Here is an 18,342-nt window from a genome sequence, read left to right on the forward strand (position 1 = left end):
CGTGAGGCAGGCTGAAGGACACTTCCTGATCCAGATAACGGGTAACAAAATAAGGACGACCCAGTTCCGATGGAAACCGTACCGCTCCATCAATCGCGGAGTATCCTGGCAACAACCAATCGAATTAATCTGACTGGATACTTTCTGGCTGCAATTCCGGCCTCCCGGTGGGCAATAAGCCAGGAAAATCAAGAAAGCATCCAGCAATCATGCTCTTTGTGGTTTTACCATTTGCTATCAATATGTTAACATCAATATGCTCCTAGGCACCAATGTGACCAGCTTTCCAGCTATTAGTTTCACCAACTGATATGATGTCGCTTCCTAGTCATATTTTCGCTCAAACAGCCTATTTTCCCATTGGACTCCTTTCATGCTTGACAGCAAATTAAAATATGTTACATGTGTTGTATTATTTTTTATTTTTATTTTGGCAACTGGCCAAGCATTTTTCCCATAGGTTCATCGACAGAGGCACGCCATTTATCCTGCGTTTTCTCTGTTGCTTCTGTGACTGGGCATGTGAGCAAGGACACAAATGAGGAAGAGCAGTGAGCGAAACAGCTGAATTTCCCCCCATTGATTTCTATTGGCGTGACTGGGCGGCCTGTAGCGTAGTGGTTAAGGTAAATGAATGGGACACGCAAGGTTGGTGGTTCTAATCCTGGTGTAGCCACCATAAGATCCACACAGCCACAGAGCAAGGCCCTTAACCCTGCATTGCTCCAGAGGGATTGTCTCCTGCTTAGTCTAATCAACTGTACGTCGCTCTGGATAAGAGCGTCTGCCAAATGCCAATAATATAATGTAAAGTAATGTAATGCTGTCCCTATACATCACATACCCTAAGACTGCGGCTCTAAGATGGCGACGGGCAGGCCCCTACCTCCAGCATGCAGCGGGTGCGCTCCTGTTGGAAGCGCTGCAGGAAGGGCCCTACCAGGTGGTACACGTACAACAGCTGGAACTCCGTCTTAACGATGGCTTCAGCACCTCCGACAGGAACCTGGGAGAGGGGAGACGGACGGGAGGAGGGACTCACCACCTGACACAGACAGCAGGCCAGGAGGCACGCGCCTAACTCAGCTCGGCTGTGACGTAGACCTCCACAGTGCCAGCACATCGACTCACGTTACACAACATTCGGAACGGCTGACTCTGCGTACGCGCAATTCCAAAACAAGGCTGCCTAATGACGCGTGCCCTGCTTTTCACTGCTGGATACAGTGCTGAAGGCAATTCAGGTGAAGTGCCCTGTTTAAAACGACATCAGCAGTAACCTACTTGGGAAGTTAAACTTGCAAAACTCCGACACCAACACAAACGTATATTCTATTATGATATCCAGGAGACTTCATTCAAATGTATGCTAACATAGCATATTGAAAAATATGAGAAAGTACAGTCCCTTTATAGGTTAAACAAGCTTGTAAATGCGCTTGGCTAGCTTGTGAAACAGTAAACGGCTCTCTGGTTAGATCCTGGGCTGAGGATGCCAAGGGCCAGCTCAATGTAGCGCTTAAACCGGCTAATACTCTCGCGTTCTCACAATTCAAACAAGGTCAAAAAGTAGGGCTGCTCAAAACACAAACCCAGCTCTACGGTGCTTACAGCAATTTAAGTTAAGTGCCCTGCTTAAACCTACATCAGCAGCAGCCTACTTAAGAATCAGGCTTACGCAGCTGGAGGCTACAGGGCCAGTCTCTGCACTGCAGCACACTGTCTGCGATGGAAAAGCCAATCCCCCGGGAGCGTAGCCTGCATTTGACGCAGCGAAGCGGACCGTCGCATCACGCGGTAGAACAGGCGTTCACAGGCCGAGGCGACAGGCTCCATCCAGTCTGGTCACCGCAAAAAAAGTCAGAGTTTCTTTTCTCTCTCTTAAGTGGAAAATATTACCTTGTTTCAGGTGACTTTTTGCGCGACAAGTGCAATTTTCTAACCGCGTTGGCAAATTTTGAACTGAGTTAATCTTTCTCACCTCATTAGCAATCTTTTGGTCTTTAGCAAAAATACTATCAAAACATAAGACTAAAATACTTTTTCTAAAATGTTTGGCTTTGGCAGTGCGGGCTGGATGTCACGTGGCAAACAAATCCGTTGCCCTAACTGACAGAGGGTGGGATGCCCGACACTGTCAGAACCTGATGTAACCGCAACACCCTGGTAACACAGGTCTGCGTTTTTCCTGGGTGTAAACAAAATGGCCTCCTTCAAAAACCTGACACCTCCCACACATAGAGGGGACCAAGTGCTGTCTCTACCTTTAAGTGTGACAGGTAAAAACACACATACAGCAATATTATTACACTGGTACATTAAAGTGGACTTGACGTTAATATGAAGGGGTATGCGAGAAGGTATTAGTAAATTAGGAAGACATTATTTGATATTGGCAATTTCATAATAGAAACAGAGCCTCCACAAGATGTCAAGTAAACTAAATAATACTATGTGAAACGTAGGCACGTGGGCCTAGCTTTTGTTTGGAAGATGCACAGTACTGTGCAGAATACCATGCACTTACTCCCGATGAGCTGCAATTATGCAATTACAGGCTGCCTGTTCAGTCCTCTTTCTAGTGAAGTCTGACATAAAAACCTCCTCTCCTTAGTCAGGGAGATAAATCACCGCAAGCACTAGAACACGTTTAAATGTGCGCTTCATAAAAATCTCAGCAACACTCGACTGACTGACTGCAAGTGTACATTAAACGATTAATCGCTGCGCTAATTAACACCGGTTTGAACCCTGCTTCCACAAGCCTGAGTGCAGCGCAGTGATAGCGGCCCCTATAAATCGCAGAGATCTCCGGAGAAGGGACTGATCTCCGTGTGAGGCCAGGAATGTGTGTCTCAGAGCCTGCCAGCTCGTAGGCTCCCAGCTGGCTCTATCACTTAAATCTTGTTTTTACGAATGCTTTTAAAAAGTTCTATAAAGTCAGTGTTCTAGAAGTCCATTGCTTTCAATTACCAGTAATGATCGTTACATCAGCAATAGCATGTTAATTTAAGAACATTGTAATCACATAGTGAGGTCCATAAGTATTTGGACAGTGCCATTCTTTAAAATTATGTCAATGTCCAAATACTTACGGACCTCAGTATGTTTGTGACACTAAAAGCAGTGGTCTTCAACCCTGGTCCACAGGGTCTGCTGGTTTTCATTGTTACTCTAAACTTAATTAGTCAAGTAGAGTAGTTGAGTACTGAGTTAATTTATGTGCTGATTTTAAGGTGAACAAACACCAGCACACCCAGTAGCTCTCCAGGACCAGCGTTGGAGACCACTGCCTTAAAGGGTTAAGACAGAGCCGTAAGCTCAACTCCGGGAGTGGTAAGGCGGGCGTTAGCACGTTAGCGTACTTGGGGATGAGGGAGAGCTGTCCGATGCTGGAGTGGTGCCACACGGCGTGGGCCAGGGCCAGGACGTAGCTGCAGTACATCTCTGAGTAGGACTGGTGGCAGGCGGTGAAGTCGAAAAGCTGGAAGGGGTAGCCCACCCACTCCGTCTCCGAGGTCAGGGCGGGGCTGTTGATGACGCTCACAATGCGGTCGTGCAGGACCACCCAGTACGGCTCCTGGAAGGGCACGGACAGACAGACGGACCGATCGGGAACGGCTTGTTGGGCGTGTCTTTCCAGAAAGTTCTCGCTGAGAACAGTCTGGAAGACAGCTGCACCACCAAACTATATAAAAATCGGTGAGCTGCCAAGAAGAAAATTAATATAAAACTTAATTGGCTTGTGGGAAGCTAGCTTATAACACTAAATCTTTCTTACTTGAATGGATTTATTTTTTAAAAAGGATTCATATTATTACAGTCTAACTGACAACACGCCAATATTCAGTAACAGCCTAACACAGAGGTCATTATCCTGTCCTTGGCATGGCAGGGATGTCTTTTTTGTTTTTTCTTAACAGGGACAGTAAATCACTTTTCCATTAGCAGCGAGCAAGATGTGGCGGACAGAGGCCCGGTGAGCCAGCCTGTGTTTACGAGGAGGACGTGGAGACGTACGGGCAGGGCGGTGATCACCAGTCCGATGGCGTTCATCCAGGCTGTTATGTTCTCTCGAGGCACCAGGGGTTGGCTGTCGAGACATGGGCAGATGCAGGGACAGGGAAATTAGCATTGACATGTCACACCACGGAAAAGACGCATATTAACATATGCCTACTTGCACACCGCGAGCATTTCAATTACGGACAGATAATAATTTGCGGTCTAATCTGAATCCTGCAATGGCAAGAGCTTTCTCTAAGACGCTGCATCAGACCTAACTAAATTATCCACTAGTAATGCTAAGGTAATTCCAGTGTCTGAACCTCAAAGCTTACCGCTCCGTTAGTCATGGGCAATGCTAATTTCCCCACCTGACACGCTAACCTGCACAGAATGACTCAGCGTGATTCTATATCGGTCTCTGACAGCCTGTAATCTCTCTTATTTGGAGCCGTAGTTTCTGCAGGAGCAGTGTGAGGAATGTTAACGAGCACAGGGAGACAGGACCATGTCTTCGGATTGGCAGCCTCGGAGGCCCTCACCTTTTGAGGACCACGCTGAGGAGGGCGTTCCCCACCTCCTTCCCTGGGACGGCCAGGGCCATCAGCTCCACACAAGTCACGTGCAGGGCGTGGGCGGCCGGGTTGGGGAACTCGTTGAAGCGCCAGTCGCAGTTGGGGAAGGGTCCGGGGGACTTGCCTGCCATGGGTGTCGGGAGTCAAGGAAGTGCGACCATTTTCTTTAGTTTTTTGTAGTGTTTTTGAAATCAAAGGCCAAGTTCAGTACAAGTGTAAGAAAAAATAATTATGATTAATGAACTATTTTGATAACAGAATAATATAACTATTACCTACAGTACATTGTATATTCTGAAACGGTGGTCCTCACTCCTGGTCCTTGAGAGCCACAGGGTGTGCTAGTTTTTGTTTTCACCTTAATATCAGCAACCAACTCAGACCCAAGAAACCAGGTGAAGTGAGTAACTGCTTTAATTGATAAATTAAGTGCTAAGTAACACCAATAGCCAGAACACACTGTGGTTCTCTCCGGGACCAAGATGGAAGTAGACTATTTAAAAATCAAGGCTACAGATGGTTATTACATTACATTACATTATTGACATTTGGCAGACGCTCTTATCCAGAGCAACGTACAGTTGATTAGACTAAGCAGGAGACAATCCTCCCCTGGAGCAATGCAGGGTTAAGGGCCTTGCTCAAGGGCCCAATGGCTGTGTGGACCTTGCGTGTCCCTGTCATTTACCTTAACCACCAGGCTACAGGCCGCCCCAGACCGCTACAGGTTATGCGAGTAAGAACTGCAATTTCAAAGTTGTTAACATGAACATTTTCGTGTGGAGATATATTTCTCTGACTTCATGAATACAAAACAGACTCAATAAAAAAAACATAAGACTGAGACTCAATACAACTACAACATAAATTTGAATGGCACATTCAAGGACACATTCAATTTTTCAAGCCCTATCATAGGCGAATGAGCTTGCCGTTGCTGGAAGACTTTTAAAAAGATGATAAACAGCCTTCTTGCGCCTGGCCCTTGAGAGTAAAGGCAGTGAGGATATTGTCGACGAGGCGGCCGATGAGCTTGCAGTAGTACGTGTCGTCGGGGATCCAGGGGTTGTCTTCGCGCGGGTTCATGCCGCACTTGAGGTAGGTCTCGCTCAGGCACCAGCCCGGGGTGCGGTTGTCCTTCAGGGAGCTCATGATGGCGTGGACCAGCTTGCGCTTCAGGTTGGTGCGGTCTCGCAGGTGCATCTCGTAGTAGTGGAGCGTGTTGTACAGGTACGTCACCGGCCGATCTGGAGTCAAACCGCCAAACCAAAATAACAACAAGGACACAAAGCAGTCAAATCCTATCCAAACAAAACAACGGTACCAATACTTCAACTCGACAGAATGACATTTCACTTGACATTTTCAGACAACTATTCAATCCAGGCCATCTAGAAATTTCCACTGTCAAATCGGTATGGTTTGAACAGTAGCACAAGCCTTGTCAATGCAGCATTCAAACCACCTACTAGTGCAAATTTTGACCAGAGGGGGCGTAGCTGAGCAGCGAGCCAGGGAAAAGCCTTCAGATTAAGACTACCTGCCCAGTAAAGCTATGGCCAATAATCCTTCTTCCCACAGGACTCTGATCTTGTATCAAAGTTGGCTATACAACCAATGAGCCTCCATACTACAAGTAATACCTCAGATACAATTCTCACAGTTGCATACTGACCGGTCAACCCCAGAAGTAGCATACGCAATTACAATTCACATATCATGGCCTTCATTATCACTGGCTGACAAAGTCACAAGTCACACTGCCCTTTGATAAAAATCAATGGCTCTAAATATGGTCATTTAGACAAAGAGGCATGTCTTCTTTCATTTGCTGTAGGATAACAGGCGGATCAGTGAACAGCTTTCCAAACAAAGACGTGCCCTAGAAAAGGGGGACATATTATTCGGAAAGCTGCAAAATAAGCCTAATTAATGTTCCACTGAGATGCTAAATTACACTGGTATGATTGCTGGTTTATCTAAACAAAGATTTGTACCTACAAGATGATAGTAGACCATTTCAAAATCAAGGCTACAATCATACAAGCAAGAAGTCCAATTTCAAACTTGTTAACATTTCAAAGGTCTTAATTATTTACATTCTCGGAGATCCTGCTCTACTTGAATTGAATGCTACTTATTGTATCTATAGTTTCTCCTGGCAGTCACAAGATGAAAGCCATACACAGAGCTTTGTCACAGACCCGATCATGTGCCTTGTTTGATGGCTGGTTGGGCCAAAAAAACTAATGGGATCTGCAGACTTACATACATGTTAAGAGATTCTAAACCATTAGCTAAAGTTTTAAGTCTGCATCAAACAGTTATTTTTATCAACTGTATCTCTCTACTACTATGTAGTCACTGTGTCAATGTATTTAACAAGGTACTTATTTCTTCTTCTTGTGTGAGTGTGTGAGTGAATGGTGTGTGCCTTGCGATGGACTGGCGACCTGTCCAGGGTGTATTCCTGCCTTTCGCCCAATGTATGCTGGGATAGGCTCCAGCCCCCCCCGCGACCCTGTTCAGGATAAGCGGGTTAAGATAATGGATGGATGGATAATAATAATAATAAGAGCAGAAATGTGTTTAATGCTGTTAAATAAGCCATCGGAGATTGCTTTCAGTCCTGAATTTGCATGTGGATTGATTTTACACAGCTTGATTTCCCAAGTCACAGGACTATCTGAAGAAGTCTTATCTGCAGCTGTGCAGCACTCAAGTTTTCTGCCAGAATTATGGGGACCGACAAAATCCAAAAGGTTTCGGGAATTATCCGCCGGAGTCTGCGACGTTCCCGCACTGTGTGTTTACCACAGTGCATTGGAACAATGGTACCGTGAATGGAAAGCAATCGTGCATGTTGGAGATGTCCAAAAAGGCCTGAAAATGCCAACCTCGATTAAACAATATTTTACAACAATAATAAAAAGTGATGGATAATTAGACTGGAGGAATATGAAAGGACTCGGCTCATGAAGTCACAAAGGGCAGTGCTCTTGGGCCGACCCCGCCAGCGCACAGGATCATGGAAGTTTCGGAGAGCGCCGACTCACCATGGAACTTGTAGAGGCCTCCCAGGTGGTCGAGCAGCGTCTCCAGGGACTTGGAGACGGGCAGGAGCTCCAGGAAGCGGTGGATGACGATGTCGAAGACGGGGAGGAAGCGCAGGCACACGTTGCCGAAGTAGATGGGCAGGTACTGTGACTGCAGCTGCAGCGGCGGGTTCACCTGCTCCGCCAGGCCCTCGAAGTACAGCTTCTCTGGGTATTTCTGGAGAAAGCAGAGCATGTTTACACTCAAAGTACAGCTTCTCCGGGTATTTCTGGAGAAAGCAGAGCATGTTTACACTCGAAGTACAGCTTCTCCGGGTATTTCTGGAGAAAGCAGAGCATGTTTACACTCGAAGTACAGCTTCTCCGGGTATTTCTGGAGAAAGCAGAGCATGTTTACACTCGAAGTACAGCTTCTCTGGGTATTTCTGGAGAAAGCAGAGCATGTTTACACTCGAAGTACAGCTTCTCCGGGTATTTCTGGAGAAAGCAGAGCATGTTTACACTCGAAGTACAGCTTCTCCGGGTATTTCTGGAGAAAGCAGAGCATGTTTACACTCGAAGTACAGCTTCTCCGTGTATTTCTACAGAAAGCAGGGCGTGTTTACACTCGAAGTACAGCTTCTCCGGGTATTTCTGGAGAAAGCAGAGCGTGTTTACCCTCGAAGTACAGCTTCTCCGGGTATTTCTACAGAAAGCAGAGCGTGTTTACCCTCGAAGTACAGCTTCTAGTATTTCTGGAGAAAGCAGTGTGTGTTTACACTCAAAGTACAGTGTTTCCCAGTATTTCTGGAGAAAGCAGAGAGTGTTTACACTCGAAGTACAGCTTCACCGGGTCTGAAAAAAACAGGCTGCGTTTTCACTGAAAAGTACAGCTTCTCTGGGTACTGGGAACTGGCTTACAGCCTGATGAACGCCAACATTTTTGCTTATAGCAGAGAATTTACTTAGCATTGGCGGTGCATGTACTCCCAGGATACTTCAATTCTCTATTAAATTCTAAAATAAGCATCAACTGTGAAACATAAGGTTCGCTGCTCCTATTTTGGGTGACCTTTAAATATTTTCAAATGTCAGACTGTTCAATAGGTCAACAGCAGGAGGTACAGGGTCTCAGGAACAAGGTGAGGGTTTGGTCACTTGGTCCTGTTGACATTCATTAACAGCAGTTCTTTCTAACCCTGGTCCTGCAGCACTCCAAAGTTGCAGCTTTCTGCTTCAACGTTCAAACCAGGAAGCAATTGACCTCCAATGCATAGCAACTGTTACTAACTGCCATTCACTTCTTCAAGCTCAAGCATGCAAACACACTGCAATCATTATGTACACAAAAAAATCTAACAATGAAGTGGAATTGCATTTCAATTTCTGTTATAAAACATCAGAATATGGGAAATCTAAATTAATACAGTTCAGTAGCACTGTCACCATTGATAAAGTAGCCTCAAATATGAACATTTTGAGACTATAATACAGCACAAGGCAAGAAAAGCCTTTTACGATTTTACGTCGTTTCCAGCTGCAAGTTGCTCTTTGAGATGAAAGTTTGACAGACTTATCAACAGTAACTAAGGATGGCAGGACTTGATGTAGGGCCAATTTCGCCCCTATAAACCAAGTTTGAGTAATCAAGTGTTCAAACTGAATTAAGCACTGAGCAACAACAGAACCAGCATATCCTGCAGCTGGACACCCACTTACAGTCATACACAGACCTTTCTGAGCAGGTCCAGAGAGCCTCAGGAAAGGGCTGTTAGTGTGTGTGTGTGTGTGTGTGTGTGTGTGTGTGTGTGAGAGCATCTGTGAGAGGGTGTGTGCATGCGCGAGAGATTGTGCATGTGTGAGTGTGTGTGTGTGTGTGTGTGGGTGTGTGTGTATTTCAGAGAGAGTGAGAGAGAATGAGATGGAGTGATAAAGAAAGATAGAGTGAGACTGGAAGATAAAGTGGGTTAATACATGAGAAAGACAGAAACAGAGATCGACAGAAACAGAGATCGACAGAGATAGAGAGAGATAGAGATATAGAGATAGATATACACATATATATGTATATATATACAGAGAGAGATATAGATAAAGATATAGAGATTGCAATAGAGAGAGACAGAGACAGAGAGTGGAGAGAGGAGAGAGCCAGACAGACGGGCAGGGCTGACCTTGTGGTAGGTCATGTGCTTGGTGTGCCAGTCGCTCTGCAGCCAGTGTTCGGGGGCGTTCTCCTTGACGAAGTCACTGACGCGGTTGCGGAAGTCGTTGGGCTTGAGCAGCAGCAGCTGGATGATGAAGTAGCACACCTGCGCCTCGTTCCCCTCGTGACTCCTCATGGCCTGGGGGGTGGGGGTGAAAGGGGGGGGGGGGGGTTAAACAATGCTCCGGCCACCTGAGCCAAAACCTCTAAGGAAGGACAGAACTACAGAATCAGACTTCAATTCAGCAGGAGATATGATAAGTGATACAGCGCCATCTCTGAGCCCAGAACCCCTGAGAGAACAAACGTCTCACCCACACAAGTCCAACCATTTGAAATACATGGGTTTGCAAATGTTTTTGCTAAATTCTCGCCCACTATTCTAGACCATTGCTTTCAATTAGCATTTGACTGTTCAGTTAAGAACACATGTGACCTGGCTTACCTCTTGAAGGGTAAAATATTAATTACTAGTGAAGTGCAGTGTTAAATTTAACTGTCGAGAATGTCAATGAAAGCAATATAGAACACACTTTGTCATATATATATATATATATATATATATATATATATATATATATATATATATATATTATGTATCTTGTAACCTACCTCAGTCGCTGTCTGGAAGTGGCTTATGGAAAGAATGGTGTGAAAGAGACGATTTGATGGATTTAGGACAGAGTGGAAACCAGCTGGTTAAGGGCTACAGATGCCAGGCTTACCAAGCACAGGATGAGCCGGTCGAGCGTGACGATGTTGTACTTCCACACCATGTCGTTGAGGATCTCGATGCACTTGTTGAGCTGCTGGCCTCCGGCCGAGGTGGAGAACTCGTACACCAGGAAGTCTGCGAAAGTCCTGACGTGGGCCACCAGCGCCCGCGCCCCAATCCGCTCCAGCACCCTGGGGAGGGGGACCAACCAGGACGGAGGTCACATTACGACGGTCCAATCAGGCGGCGGAAGAGTGCACCGCCCCGCCCTCGCCCTGTCGACTGTCCGGGCGCGCGCAAAGTTTATCGCCCATTGACCCTCGCATACGTCCTTAGAGAAAGGCTGAGAGCTCTATCGGCCAAAAATATCCACCCCATGACTGTAGGAGTGACTCAGTGAGTATTGATTCTGCTCACGGCAACCCACTCGCCAAAGGACAAGGCTTCTGAATGCCCATGAGCCTGGCCCTGTGATAGATGCAGTCGACAAGAGCGGACACGGTGACAAAATCGTCATAAAATCTCCAGGTTCAGCCTCCGTGGGGGAACGTTTGCCAGAGTTTCAAAAGGACACCATTGGAGTCCCTTTTAGGTTTCTTTTTGCCAAAATACCTCTGCTGGTCTTTACAATATAACAATTGAATGCAATTTACTGACTATTATTGAGTAAAATACTAAAATGGCTAAATATTAAATGCAATTGTCTACAATGGCTCCCTATTCAGAATATTGGCAGACGCAGGTTTGCTTTCCCCCTCTTAAGGCTCCATCTACATGACTATGACACATTGCTGACTGGACTCTGGTTTACACAGGCACGTCCATTTCCATAAATATGTCCAGTCCTCAAAACCACCACAACCCCCCTCCACGCCCAAATGCTGTTATTTCCCTGGCACCGTCTAGTCCTGGGTACTTCCTTCCCCCCATTGTTCACCCCGCCAGGGTCCCCAAAATGCCACCAGCAGCCTGCCATGAACCGGCACAAAGACACATTGGCCCACGGACGCTGCCAGCTTCCCAGAGCCCGTTAGCTCATTCCCCCATTCACCTCGTTTGGAATGTGCCGATTACCCAAGCATCACTAGGGCCCGGTCCGCCCCCATGCACCACAGTCAGAAGCTGAGCAAGTCGGAGACACGTAACATAACATACAACAAAACAGAATACCAAGAACAATGCTAGCCTTTTCCTCCAACTAAAGTGCAATTAATGCTTAGTTTACATCGAAGCTAGGTAGTGTCTAGCACTGTATCAAAGCCTGGTCTTGAAAAACCCCAGAGTTTCTGCCTCTACTACATGACTTGGCAAGCTATTGGTGCAGAACTTGTCCATGAGTGTATGCGTGTTCGCATTCTCTCCCTGGGCGCTATTGTGGGTTCAGGTGACAGCATTCCCGTTGCAACCAAACACGGGCTGACAGCTCCAGATCCCACGCGCAGTACCGCCTGCACGAGCCAGTCGTGTTCCACCAGACTGAGTCTCACTTGGAGACCCAGCGCTGCATCAGTAGCTTCCGGAAGAACGCAAAATGTCACTTCTTAAAAGCTTACTCGGAAAATAAGATGCTGTGAAATTATGGGGGGGTTTTTTTGTCAGCGGTACATGACACTATAAATGCTTTGCGTTTAACTTTATTCCTGAGCTCCCAAAACCGTCTGCTGTGACAACCGCTACGAAAAAAAACACCATTCTCCGTGGCAGGGAGGGAGGCAGGGAGAGAGAGAGAAAAAGTGAGCAAGAAAGAGACAGAGAGAGCAATGAAGAGAGACAGGGAGAGCGAGAAAGAGAGCAGGTTAATGGGGGAAACGTTCATTCCTGCACTGGTTGTGTGGAGGCAGAGTCTCTCCTGCGTACGAGAGCGTGATCTGTTCGGCTGCTGGAGAGCTTTCACAGCAGGCTTCTCTGGGGAGTTACGTAAACAGTAGCCACGGCTACGGGCGCAGGAGGGAGGGAGCCGGGCTTCCGAGCGGCCTTCGCCTACGGACGGCTTCTCCTGCCTACCGCCAACCGGCCGGCCATCTGGAGGCAGGGAGCAGGAACGCCAGACCAGAAAACCCTACGACAGGAAGCAGGAACTGGGCTGGCGGAGTGATTACCACAACCCAGAGACCAGCTCCTATGCTCCCCACCCCCCAGACACCCTAGGTAAATAGCAATATGGAAACACTGAAATCCGCACTCTCGGTTTCGCAATCCGTGTGTTCCATCTGCCAATCCCGACACTCACTTTTGTGGCACTCAATTTGGCAATCTGCGCCTTCCATTTCGAAAAGGCGAACCGAATACGGGTTTGCAAAACTAAGGGCACAGCTTGGCAAACCGAACGCACGGTTTGCAAAAGCGAGAGTACAGATATGTGTGTTTTAATATCTATTTCTTTTTCTTTTTTTCCCCAGAAGGGCCCAAATTAAGTTTTCACTCACATGGCTACCTGGGGTACCAGTAAACTTCAGCTGAACGTAGATATCGTACACGGCGTTCTAGTCTACTGACGTGTACCAATGCGGGGGGCGCTGGCGAGATTCCCAAAAGAGCGTTGGGGGCAGTGCGGGTGAGCAGAATGACAAGTGGGACGCTGAATCGGAGGGTCCGGCCGATTGCCCTCGCACAACCCTTCTTTGTTTACGGCCGAGGCAGCTGCAGGGAGGACCGCGTGCGCTAAGCTCCCTGACACCATGCCCGTTTCTGACCGCACAAAGACCAGCTCACAGTTCAAAGCCCTGGCAAATACTCTCCCAGCCCACCTAATTACCCTCACTGAGGTCATCAGATTATTCATTCCAAGAATTCAACCTGGGATGACCCAATGGTCAATTAGCCGCTCTTAACCCTTTGATGCATAGGCTATGCAAAGATAAGATAAGAACTAGGTAGGGTCACTTTCGCCCCATGTTGTGCATCAAAGGGTTAACTGAGTTAAAAGCGGCTGTCTGGCAGTCGGAGGGTTGCCGGTTCGATATCACGCCCTGGGTGTGTCAAAGTGTCCTTGAGCAAGACACCTAACGCCCAATTGCTACCAACAACCTGGCTGATATCCTGAATGGCAGCCTTTCACCATTGGCATGAGTCTGTGTGTAAACGAGTGAATATAACTGTAATTCCAGTTTACCCGCCTGCATTGCTGACTTCGATTGGCTATTCTTACGATGTCACAGTAGTCCGGTGGAAGAGGATTGGGCGAAGTACCTGAAGCCGATCTGGTTGATGTGATCGGTCTCCAGCAGCATCTTCCACAGTAGACAGAGGAAGAGGGGCGGGGAGCCCTGCATGGAGAAGTGCGTGATGATGTCGTTCTCGTTGGTCATGGACTTCCACTTGCGGTACTCCTCCTCCACGTTCTTCTTCAGGTTGAAGCGGCTCTCCTGGGGCACGTTGTTCTGCTTGAAGAACGCCTGCGGGCAGAAATGAGGTGAACGATCGGTTACGGACGGGCAGGGCTCGGCGAATCAAAGACAGCACCTGTGGCTTATTTTCACTGGCTGTCAGATATGAGGATGTTTTTGTATTGCTTTGATTTCTGTCTGGCGCTTCGGTAACAATTCGTCCCTACAGCCGTCATTCTGTGTTCAGCGAACAACATAATCACCAATTACAAATGTCTGTCACAGTGCAGGGTTATAATACAATCACTGTTTCCTATTGTGTGCTGTGTACAATACAATCACAGTTTCTCATTGCATGTGGTGTATAATATAACCGCTCTGCCAATGTGCGGTGTATAATACAATCACTGTCTCTCATTGTGTGTTGTGTAATACAATCACAGTATCATTGTGTGTTGTGTAGAACAATCACTGTGACAGCATGTTGTGTGTAATATAATCACTGTCACTGTGTGTGGTGTATAATACAATCACTGTCACAGTGTGCAGAACCTAATACAACCAGTCCTTTACTATGTGGAATTCAATATAATCAACGGCTCACAACCTTTTGTGTGCCCTGTGTAGACACCAAGGGGCAGTCTAAGGTGCTTGACTGAGACCCAGAAAGGTTGGTGGTTCAAGCCCCAGTGTGGCCACAATAAGATCAGTGCAGCTGTTGCGCCCTTGAGCAAGGCCCTTAACCCCAGACTGCTCCAGACTGCTCCAGGCTTGGTCTAATGAAAAGCCGCTCTGGATAAAAGCCTCAGCTGAATAACAGTACTGTACTGTAAAAGAGCCACGTGGTGGGGTCTGGCCCGGTACCTGCAGGGGCGCGGGGAAGCAGCTGAGTGTGTGCGAGGCCCAGTTGTGGGGGGTGAAGCTCATGATGGTCTGCAGGATGTCCTTACACCACGTGCCCTGGATGGAATCGGACCCTGTGAAGAAATCTGCCCCCGTCGGCAGAAACGGGAGAGGCAGGGATCAGGGCTGGATCTCCTCATGGAAAACCAGCATCACGCCACGCACAAGAGCCAACACAACCATAGCTAGAGTTATGGATCGTACCAGAGAAAGCGCATTAATTGGAAATGTGCGATGAAGCTGGAAGTTAGGGTGGGGATAAATAATTGTGGACAGTGTAGTTACAGAAATGATAGGTTTATAACACCCCGGACATATTCTCCATAGTTTGAGTAAAACGAACAGACATGACAACGGTGTGAAATGTAGCCGACTTCAGTGCGGACCCTGCTCACACAAACCAGCAAAGCTGTGAGTTCTCCGGATTTAATGAGTAAGAGGAGAGAGATAAAACGCACTCTCCAAATAATGGGGGCAGGGGAAGGGAGAAGCGTGCTGAATTCATTATAACTGTATGAAACGTATGAAATTAACTTAAAAAAAAAAAAAAATTCCACTTTGTATTTTAACTACTTTTTCCATTCCATCTGTTATGTCTTGTTTTATATAAATTTTCCTCTAGTCTATATAACAATACGACAGTAATTTTTTTTTTTTAAATGCTTAAAATCGATTCAGTTGTCTCTATTTCAATAAAACAGTTTTTCATGATTTGATTTCATGAAGATTATTAAATGTGGGTCCATTGAATGGGTCTATCAGAAATCAACGATGTAATACTGGAAAAGCCTGACCCGGTGGGGAATCAGGCCTGGAGGTAGTAAAAAAATAAAATAAATAAATAAATAAATAAATAAATAAATAAATAAATAAATAAATAAATAAATAAATAAATAAATAAAAACCATGGCATGTCCAGTGTTAAGGTGTGGGTCTGGGCTCAACACTGACCTGTCACGTGCGTCGCTCTGGCCAGCGTGAGGATAAGGGCTCGGTTCAACTCCTCCGATTCGGCGGACAGAACCGTCTTGGGGTCGTTCAGGAACCGCGTGAACTGGGGCTGAACTTCTGAACTCCCCAGTGCAGTGATCAACCTCAGGGCTGTACTCTCCACACTGTAAACACAAACACACACGCACACACACCCTGTCAAGATCACACAAGCCGGTTGGCTTCGTGCTGCATTAGACACGCTAGAGCCGTTTCTCTACTCAGAAGCTTTTAGACCCACCAGCAAAGACGAAAGACACTGAATCTGCAAAGGCCAAAGATACTGACACTGCAAAGACCCATCTACATTATAAATATGGTCTTGTTTTCTTCTGTAGTGAAAAACATATTTCACAACAATGTTTTCAATATACACTCAGTGAACACTTCATTAGGTAGATCTGTACACCAGCTTGTTAATGCAAATATTTAATCAGCCAATCACGTGACAGCAACCAAATGCATACAAGCATGCAGATGTGGTCAAGAGGTTCAGCTGTTTTTCAGACCAAATGTCAGAATGGGGAAGAAATGTGATCTAAGTGATGTTTACCATGGAATGGTTGTTGTTGCCAGACGTCAATGCAAAACGATCATAGGCTAACGTGCTAACGAGATGACATTACACAATGAAATAATGACTGAAGGTGTCCCTGGTGTGGCTAAGGACAGCACTGACTACAGGTACAGCTGGTTCTGGTTGGTCTGGGGCAGAGCGGCACACAAATGAATGCAAAAGAAGGATAGGCTAACGTGCTAACATGATGCCATATCGCACAGTGAAATAATGAAAGAATGGGTCGCTGGTATGGTTCTGGACGAAACTGACCACAGGTGCAGCTGTTCTGATTGGTCTGGGCCACGGCAGCACACAGACGAATGAAAAAACAATAATAGGCTAACGTGCCAACATGATGACAGATGGATGGCCCTGACCACAGGTGCAGCTGTTTCTTGTTGGTCTGGGGCACAGTGGCACACAGGTGAATGCAAAACGATAATAAACTAACACGTGAACAGACAGACAGACGGACAGCACTGACCACAGGTGCAGCTAGCTCTGGTTGGTCTGTGGTACAGCACAGCAGCACACCGATGAACGCAAAACAATAACAGGCTAACGTGCTAACGGACAGATGGACGGCACTGACCACAAGTGCAGCTGGTTATATTTGGTCTGGGGCACAGTGGCGTGCAGATGAATGTAAAACAATAACAGGCTAACATGCTAACAGATGGATGGAGGGCACTGACCACAGGTGTAGCTGATTCTGGTTGGTCTGGGGCACGGCGGCCAGCGAGTGCAGGTGGCTCAGCAGCTGCACGCGGTAGTGGGGCTGGATGTGGTGCATGCGGTAGCTGAACATCTCCAGCAGGGTGTGCAGGATGCCCCAGGCATGCGACTTGAACACGTTGGGCAGGAGCTGGCCTGGGCGAGGGCAGGGGGGTTAATATTAACACATTCATTCAGTCACTCTATAATACCAAACAGCCAACACAGAGCTGCAAGCTGGGAAACAATCCATAAATAAATAACTAACTCATAAATAATGAATAGAAATGCATTTCATTTACATTAATTTATCCTCAAACTCAAAGCACTTAACATTACAGCACTAAAAATAAAACGTTTAAAATGAAGACTAATACACTGATGTTATATCTCATCTGCAGTAATTAATCTTAATGAAAGGAAAAAATAGCATTGAAACAAATGCTTTCAGCTAGTTCCTTCACATCCTGAAGGACATGGTTATACAGTGCCCTCCGTAATGTTTTGGACAAAGACCCATTTTGTCTTGGTTTGCCTCTGATTTGCCATTTGATTTTTTATTACAAATCTGAAATTGTCGAACACTGAGGCAAATAAATAAATCATGGGTCCTAAACGTTATGGAGGGCACTGTAGTTCCGCGTGCACTCTAAGAGTGGACTCACTGATGAATCCCTTGATCCCGAGAGACTCGATCTCCATGTAGACCAGCAGGCGGCTGTAGGTCTCCACCAGGGCCGGGGCCAGGGCCAGGCTGGTCTTAGCGTGGGCCAGCTTGATCACCCGTGTGGCTATGCTGTGAATCAGACTACGGCACAGTGTGGAGCCATGTTAGAATCCACACTTCAACTTTCGATTCGATTCGATTCGATTCGATTCAATTCAATTCAATTCGTATGGTCGTATACGCTTTTCACAGAAGACTCACAAAAACGCTTTAGAGAGTAACAAGACAAATGATAAATTACTTCATGGAGCCGTTACATAGAACAATAATCTTCTATACAGTAACTAAAAGAAAAAAAAAAATCACCTCACAAATCTACAGTAAGACTAGCAGGGAGGAGGGGATCTAGCGGAGGTGTAATTCGGTCCTCGTTTTGTATTTAACTCAGTTTCCGTCCAGCATGGAGGCAGTAAGTCCTGGCGCAGCACCCTCTTAGGAGCCGTCAGAGGCGTCTCCATTATATGAAATCATGGCGGGCGATCGCACACCAAGATGAGAGCGGCCATCTCGCGGGGGAAACAGACTGCGGGAAAGCCATTAGCCTTAATTCACATTCCCTAATAGCTCCTGGGAGAGGCGGGAAAACA

At 46.6% G+C, this 18,342-nt stretch overlaps 1 protein-coding gene across 1 annotated transcript; it reads right to left on the bottom strand.

Moving 5' to 3' along the window:
- Positions 1 to 886: 886 nt before the first annotated feature.
- LOC134015785 (mediator of RNA polymerase II transcription subunit 23-like) lies at positions 887 to 17,836 on the bottom strand (the record flags this gene model as incomplete). The annotated part of the gene is given in 14 exon segments (XM_062455317.1): positions 887 to 981; positions 984 to 1,006; positions 3,366 to 3,580; positions 4,021 to 4,093; positions 4,548 to 4,713; positions 5,591 to 5,827; positions 7,637 to 7,853; positions 9,790 to 9,960; positions 10,547 to 10,727; positions 13,726 to 13,931; positions 14,727 to 14,851; positions 15,717 to 15,880; positions 17,010 to 17,184; positions 17,694 to 17,836. Coding segments are annotated over 14 exon segments (2,191 nt in total), but the record flags the coding sequence as incomplete, so codon positions are not given.
- Between the last annotated feature and the right edge of the window lie 506 nt (positions 17,837 to 18,342).

This window comes from Osmerus eperlanus, unplaced genomic scaffold (assembly GCF_963692335.1).
Source record: "Osmerus eperlanus unplaced genomic scaffold, fOsmEpe2.1 SCAFFOLD_568, whole genome shotgun sequence".
In the NCBI taxonomy this organism is placed as follows: domain Eukaryota; kingdom Metazoa; phylum Chordata; class Actinopteri; order Osmeriformes; family Osmeridae; genus Osmerus; species Osmerus eperlanus.